At 37.2% G+C, this 8,438-nt stretch overlaps 1 protein-coding gene across 1 annotated transcript; it reads right to left on the bottom strand.

Moving 5' to 3' along the window:
• Positions 1–936: 936 nt before the first annotated feature.
• Positions 937–4,181, bottom strand: LOC140158381 (uncharacterized). Its single transcript, XM_072181473.1, has 2 exons — positions 3,981–4,181; positions 937–3,044 (listed from the first exon to the last, which is right to left on the bottom strand). Exons 1-2 carry the CDS (start codon positions 4,179–4,181, stop codon positions 1,308–1,310), a joined length of 1,938 nt encoding a protein of 645 aa, XP_072037574.1. The 3' UTR covers positions 937–1,307.
• Positions 4,182–8,438: the final 4,257 nt, after the last annotated feature.

An 8,438-nucleotide genomic window follows, 5' to 3' on the forward strand; every position in this document is an offset into this window, starting at 1 on the left:
TCGATACTCGAAAGAGCTCAAAATAAATAACTTAGAAAATTTTCTTGATGTCCTTTAACATGTTTCCATAGTTAACCATCGTTAGCCATGGATATCTATGCTGTAGAACTGACCGGTGACTAAGTCCGATTTATTGGGACGTCTATCGACCACTCGACGAGTAATGTTGTAGCCTTTATGGCGGATGTAGACCTAAATAACTTTCAAACAACAACTAAGAATTGTATATACAGGATCGCTATAGTTTGATCAGGTCGTAATCGGCGGGCCTAAGTTATACTGACATCGCGGATTAATATCAATATTTTTTATTTTTGATAATTGTCTTGTAAAATCTCGCCAGAAGTATCACAAAATATTAATTGAAATCCCTTTCTACCTTCTTTAACATGCAAAATATAGACCATACTGTACATGTCAACTATATCACCCTTTTAACGTCGGTCTACTTTTCGGCGTTGTGGTAAAAGCCTAACAATTCCCGCCGATTACGAGCTGATCAGCAATTATTCAATCCCCTTTGTTTTTTATATAATTTACGCCAATCTTTTAGAACAACACCTGTATCCATGATAAAAATTATCAACAGAAACACTATACATGTGTATGGCAGGTTGATTTCAAAAATTAATTTGAATCTTGATCATCAACGGGTGTTTTGTTGTTCTTCGAATATAATGTAATATTACATCTTCAGTATCAGGCTAATTTTTATCATTGGTAGTAGCAAAATTGTCTCGATTCCGTCATTCAATGTAACGTCTCTCTGAAAGTGCTTAATTTTGAAAGAAGTCCATTGCAACTACCAGTCAGATCGTATATTAAAAAATACATCGCAGTGATTTATAGTGGGTTACGCACAGGCACAACGCCTAGACGTTGATCTACAAGTCTCTGCATACTTTACAGGTTGTCGTTTACCACTACGGCCCCATATCATTCCTCAAACTATTTGACACCAAAACAGGGAGTTGCAGCTAAGAAGCGCACACCCAAGACATTCCACAGTTGACCTTTGGAGTCAGAATCAGCTTTTCCGAGTTTCGTACGGGTTACAACAAGACAATTAGTAGTTAAGTTCCTTGTCCATGGTCCAAGGGAGGAAATTTTAAGCTACTTTGTCCAGGAGAATTTCAAGCTCAAACTCAAATTTTACACGAGAGCGCACTAGCCACCGACAGGGTTCGAACCCGCAACATCTCGCATCATTATAGTCGAACGTCTTATCGATTGAGCTATTGATAACAATAGTTTATGGTAAAATTATGTTCCTTTCAACGGTATAGTCTATAGATCTTCGTGATCGGTTAAGCAAAATGCCATTCCAGCATTCTTTCCATACCACGTATCGTGTTCACGTCGAGACGAGCATTGTATCGATAACGAAAAGGAACGACCTTGTTGGAGTTGCCACGTCGAAAGTCGCGTAGCTGTAGCCCTTCACTTTGCTTCACCGTCTGAAATGACGGCGGTTTTGTAGAAGGTGAACATTTGTTAACCGCCAGATATTCCGCCCTTAAGTAGCTAACAAACGAAACCATGTTGTTGAAGTATTCTTGGAAGGAATAAAGGCCTCTCTCCATAATTTCATTGCATTCCTCATACGTATACGTTGCCAATGAATCCAGTCTAGATAGCTTCTCTTCGTCATCACTGTAGATATCACGAACTGCCAACTTTACACACGAAACCATTTCAGCTGAACGTTGGGTTGAAGATGCTGTGTTTGGTCCGCCTGTAATTGCGAAAGGAATGAAGGAGTACCAATGCTGGTAATGAGTGATGACTGTGGAGCACTTGTTCTCATGATTAAGAAACGGTTTCATCGCCTTCAACAAAGTTTGCGTTCCTGTAAGATCCGCAATATTTGACGTGAATATGCGATCAAATCGGTACGATTCTATGTCGAGACGTGCTGATAAGTCGAGACAGTTGCCTATTATGACGGATAAGCGTTGAGCCCCAGCCTTAATGCTTGCGATAATCTGTTTGATCTGATCCGATATGAAGGAATGAAACATTACAACCATTGACTTGTTGTAATGGTGCTTCTTCACTTTCAGGTAATCCCATTCACCAAATGGCATCAGATACGATTCGATGCAATATACCAATCTACCAAACGTAAGGATTTCTTGGATAGTCACTTGGGACTTGAACATGTACCGGTAACCCGTCAATGTGGGATTGTCGTATTGAGGACTACGAGATCTTAAAATCGCACGAGAAATGAAATTTCCGTGTTTATCGTACTCCTCAAATGATGGTAGGAGCTCATTCCGTAAGCCCTTTCTGTACATCTTTATTCCTACATCAGCTTCTTGGTTTTCGTACAACATTTTCTGGCGTTGTTCTTGGAGATCAATGTAATTTGTATGACCTTTTTGACATTCTAACTCCAGCCAAGCTTTCCATACCTGGCGCATGAGACACATATCTGCTTCGGTAAGGTTTAGAACTTCTCCAGTAACCTCACCAAGATCATCAGCTGAAAGACCTAGTAGTGATCTTAAGCAATCTACCAGAAACATGTAGTCTTCTTTAGGCAAATGAAGAGAGTACCAGATGGTGGTGATTCTTTCTGCAATGTTGGGGTCATCAGAGTGTGTTGTCATCATGTACAGTTGAAGCACATTTCTAGCTTGCACATATGGATCGAAATCGTTGAGAACGGTGTAAAGGGTGCCTTTGAACCCGTTCGGTAAAGATGTAACTGTATGAATCCAGTTTCTGAGATTACCGCAGCCTGCAGACAGAATGGAATAGCTAGCTTCCAGTGGATCTTGTTTTGGTGTCTTCGTTGATTTTATATCTTCGCTGCATAATTCATTGCCAGGTAAATTCAACATATCAATAGCTAGTGCATTGCCAACATAATATGGAGATTGCACTACTTTCTCGGAGTGGCTATTAAATTTAACTTTGAGGGATGTAGCTGCTTCTTTGATTTCTTGTGTGCGTTCTTGACAACTTGGCTTATGGTCTTTCCAGTGCTGCCGTTGACATGTTTCTGCGCAGTACCAGGCATTGCAACATGCTGAACACTGGTAATAAATAAACAAAAACAAAGGATAAAGATAAGAAACTATTCGGAAGGAACCAGCTTAAATGGTGTCTATTGAATCTAGAACACAGTAGGCTATATGCCTGGTATGTCTACAGTTTGTCCGCTCTGAAGTACAAAGTGACAACGCGCGTGTATACAGCGCGTTGAATGTGCGTAGTGCTGCGTCTCTGCTGCAGGTATGTGTGCCTTCAAAGTCGGCACAATGTGTGCGTCCGCGTCGATACTTTGTACTTCAGAGTAGACAGACTGTAGTAATTCGTTTAATCGACAATCTGTACGTATAAACCGCGGATATGAATGAAGTCAAATTTTCACACCTCACTGTTGCTTTATTATGATAATTTCTTAGAAACAAAAAGGATCATTTTAGTAGTATGTTCATTAGCCTTGACTTCCTTTATTCTTAAATGGACAAATTCTGTGCATTTTCGTTGTCTCCTCGTTCATTTTAACACGTGCAAAATCTTCAAAACTGGCTAAATCCGCGATCTCGCTTCGACACAGGAGAGTGATTTTGAATAGATAGACGGGCGTACTATCACGGCGTTTGGAAATCGCAATCTCTCTATTATCATTTAAATCACTTCATGGACATTTCAATACAAAGTTACAACTAATACGTATGCTGGTTTTCATTTTACTATGGGAAGCGTCTAAATGTTCTACAAATGTATTTCAAACGATGCGATGTCAAAATGTGTCACGGGCTGTGGAAACGTTCCAGTTATGTGTTCTAAGAACTGTATATGAGCTGATGATTGTTCAAAACGTATTCAAACCTTTTGGAAACGTGCCTTCATGAACGTTACTGTGACAACCTTAAATGGGGACGGAAGGCCAAAATGCCGGCAAAATATTATATATATTTTTATATATTTTTACCAGTTTAAAAACTTGTACTTAAAATTCATACCATTAGTTGCCTAGACACTTCGAGGCATTTTGGATTTGAGCACTGCTTCGGTCTCCATTCTTCGCATTCTGGTGTGTGTCTCCACTGATCACGAAAACGACATATTTCGCTGCAGTACTTGGCTTCGCCGCACGAAAAACAAGGAACTTCCTTTTCGATTGGGTTTTCACATCGCCAACAACAACCAACCTTGACATCCATTGTCTGAGATAGAATGAGATTTAAACAATTTACATGTGTTAACATTCTTCAAAAATATATTGTTTTCAAAATATGGAATAAAAGGTTATTAAACATAATACATGTATTAAAGCATGTTCTTGTGGAAGGGTTTTTTGGGTAGGGGGCATGCAGTCAGACAACCTGTCACAATCTCATAATTTAAGAACCAAACAAAAACTTTATTAATTTCATGTATGGTTCATCCACCATGTTTGCTAGTATTGTTGTTTAATTGCTCTTAAGATTTTGTGGATATTGCATTGTATGGTCATTTTAAGACTGTAATATTAAGCCAAAGCCAAACAAAAATAACGTAGTGCGACGGGACGGAAATTTGATACATATTTTAATCTATATCATTTTAGCTGTTGGTATTTCAGATATTTCAGCTACAATGTCTTGCCATGGCAATGAAAATAAACGGGTGCGACAGGACGGATTGATATCTTGGTTTTTGTGAACATGTGACATTTGTGAATATTTTATCAACAGCTAATGGAGATCAATTTCATTTTCAGTGTAGATAAAAACTTCAATTACCCTTCTCTTATTGACAAAAAAAGTGGCAAGACCTAAATATTGGAAATTAGCGAAAACATTTTGGCAAAATATTTTGTCAACTCTTAATCACGTTAATATTATTATGTTAAAATGTTTTGTATTAAGTTTTAAAAATGTTATTAAAATAACTAAACATTTAATAGTTTTCTGTAAAACATTTGTGTTTGCTAGGCCACTGTTACCCGTCTGTCTTAGTTGGTTACACATTTTTATGATCGTAGGCTTGTGGGGGGAATTTCTGAAATGAATGGTGACATTACTGTGATAATTGAGAAATATGTTTGCTAAAAATAAAAATAGGTCTACATATAATAGGCTATAGGCCTATAATAAAATGTGAGCATGAATCAATGGTAGACATGTAGCAAATAACGAATTATTCCCGTTGGTCTACATGCATAAAAATAGATTTTACTAAAACACTATAACAAATTCAAAACCCGAAGCAAAATTATGACACTAAGGCAAGCGGGATGGCTGAATATTTGTCCAGTTTTAGCTATTTCACAATGTAACTGCAGTGTACTTCTAGAAAGCCAACAATCGCATTTATTTCCACAGGTCTTCTATCTAAATCTAAATCTAAACAAATACTCAATAAAATCGCAAAAGCGACATCTAATTGAGAAGAAAAATGGCCTACGACGAAAACACAAATACTTTTAGAGAATACAGATTAAACATTAAGTTACATTACATTATTACATAGTGCAGTTTTGAAGTGTTGAATACTACAAGACTCTAGAGCAGATGATGGTAGGTTATTCCATTCTGATATGGTATTTGGAAAGAAACTGTTTGTACACATTTGATGATACTTTCATGGACCGGAACTTCAGAGGATGATATTGTCTGGTGCTTGTGACGGTTTGCCTGTGAATATAATCAGGAATTGGAATTGCTATATCTTCTGATTGGATTTTATACATAGTTGCAAGACGGATATTTTTTCGGCGTTCTTGTAGTGTGGGCCAATTTAACTCATTTAGAATGCTAGTTACGGTACCTTCGGTTCTTTTATAGTTATTAACCACAAACCTAGCTGCTCTGCGCTGCACCATTTCTATTTTTTGGATATTAGATGTTGTATATGGATCCCATACAGCGCAGGCAAATTCTAAATGAGGACGAACAAGAGCTATGTACATTTGTTGTTTGATGGACTTGGGACAACGGTGTAAATTTCTACGTATAAACCATAGGGCTCTGTTCGCCTTGGCGACAATATTATTTATATGCAGTCACCATTTTAAATTATGAGATATTTCGACGCCCAAGTATGCATGATGAGTCACACCTTCAAGAATTTCATTTCCCATACTATAAGTACATACAATTGGATGACGCTTTGTGGTGACTCTAAGTGTTTTACATTTGGAGATATTGAAACTCATTTGCCATTTGTTTGACCATTTGTACAGTGATGTAAGGTCAGTTTGCAGGATGTCGTTATCATTAGGTGTTCTGATAACCCTATAAAGGAGGCAATCATCTGCAAAAAGACGAATACGGGTTGAACTGTCTATGTGGGAGGCAATGTCGTTTATGTAAACCAAAAACATCAAAGGGCCTAACACCGTACCCTGCGGGACACCAGATAGAACTTGGGCCGGTTGGGCTGATTCGCCATCAACGAAAAGGGGGCATGCAGTCAGACAACCTGTCACAATCTCATAATTTAAGAACCAAACAAAAACTTTATTAATTTCATGTATGGTTCATCCACCATGTTTGCTAGTATTGTTGTTTAATTGCTCTTAAGATTTTGTGGATATTGCATTGTATGGTCATTTTAAGACTGTAATATTAAGCCAAAGCCAAACAAAAATAACGTAGTGCGACGGGACGGAAATTTGATACATATTTTAATCTATATCATTTTAGCTGTTGGTATTTCAGATATTTCAGCTACAATGTCTTGCCATGGCAATGAAAATAAACGGGTGCGACAGGACGGATTGATATCTTGGTTTTTGTGAACATGTGACATTTGTGAATATTTTATCAACAGCTAATGGAGATCAATTTCATTTTCAGTGTAGATAAAACTTCAATTACCCTTCTCTTATTGACAAAAAAAAGTGGCAAGACCTAAATATTGGAAATTAGCGAAAACATTTTGGCAAAATATTTTGTCAACTCTTAATCACGTTAATATTATTATGTTAAAATGTTTTGTATTAAGTTTTAAAAATGTTATTAAAATAACTAAACATTTAATAGTTTTCTGTAAAACATTTGTGTTTGCTAGGCCACTGTTACCCGTCTGTCTTAGTTGGTTACACATTTTTATGATCGTAGGCTTGTGGGGGGAATTTCTGAAATGAATGGTGACATTACTGTGATAATTGAGAAATATGTTTGCTAAAAATAAAAATAGGTCTACATATATAATAGGCTATAGGCCTATAATAAAATGTGAGCATGAATCAATGGTAGACATGTAGCAAATAACGAATTATTCCCGTTGGTCTACATGCATAAAAATAGATTTTACTAAAACACTATAACAAATTCAAAACCCGAAGCAAAATTATGACACTAAGGCAAGCGGGATGGCTGAATATTTGTCCAGTTTTAGCTATTTCACAATGTAACTGCAGTGTACTTCTAGAAAGCCAACAATCGCATTTATTTCCACAGGTCTTCTATCTAAATCTAAATCTAAACAAATACTCAATAAAATCGCAAAAGCGACATCTAATTGAGAAGAAAAATGGCCTACGACGAAAACACAAATACTTTTAGAGAATACAGATTAAACATTAAGTTACATTACATTATTACATAGTGCAGTTTTGAAGTGTTGAATACTACAAGACTCTAGAGCAGATGATGGTAGGTTATTCCATTCTGATATGGTATTTGGAAAGAAACTGTTTGTACACATTTGATGATACTTTCATGGACCGGAACTTCAGAGGATGATATTGTCTGGTGCTTGTGACGGTTTGCCTGTGAATATAATCAGGAATTGGAATTGCTATATCTTCTGATTGGATTTTATACATAGTTGCAAGACGGATATTTTTTCGGCGTTCTTGTAGTGTGGGCCAATTTAACTCATTTAGAATGCTAGTTACGGTACCTTCGGTTCTTTTATAGTTATTAACCACAAACCTAGCCGCTCTGCGCTGCACCATTTCTATTTTTTGGATATTAGATGTTGTATATGGATCCCATACAGCGCAGGCAAATTCTAAATGAGGACGAACAAGAGCTATGTACATTTGTTGTTTGATGGACTTGGGACAACGGTGTAAATTTCTACGTATAAACCATAGGGCTCTGTTCGCCTTGGCGACAATATTATTTATATGCAGTCACCATTTTAAATTATGAGATATTTCGACGCCCAAGTATGCATGATGAGTCACACCTTCAAGAATTTCATTTCCCATACTATAAGTACATACAATTGGATGACGCTTTGTGGTGACTCTAAGTGTTTTACATTTGGAGATATTGAAACTCATTTGCCATTTGTTTGACCATTTGTACAGTGATGTAAGGTCAGTTTGCAGGATGTCGTTATCATTAGGTGTTCTGATAACCCTATAAAGGAGGCAATCATCTGCAAAAAGACGAATACGGGTTGAACTGTCTATGTGGGAGGCAATGTCGTTTATGTAAACCAAAAACATCAAAGGGCCTAACACCGTACCCTGCGGACAC

The sequence above is a fragment of the Amphiura filiformis genome, chromosome 8 (assembly GCF_039555335.1).
Source record: "Amphiura filiformis chromosome 8, Afil_fr2py, whole genome shotgun sequence".
Classification (NCBI taxonomy): Eukaryota; Metazoa; Echinodermata; class Ophiuroidea; order Amphilepidida; family Amphiuridae; genus Amphiura; species Amphiura filiformis.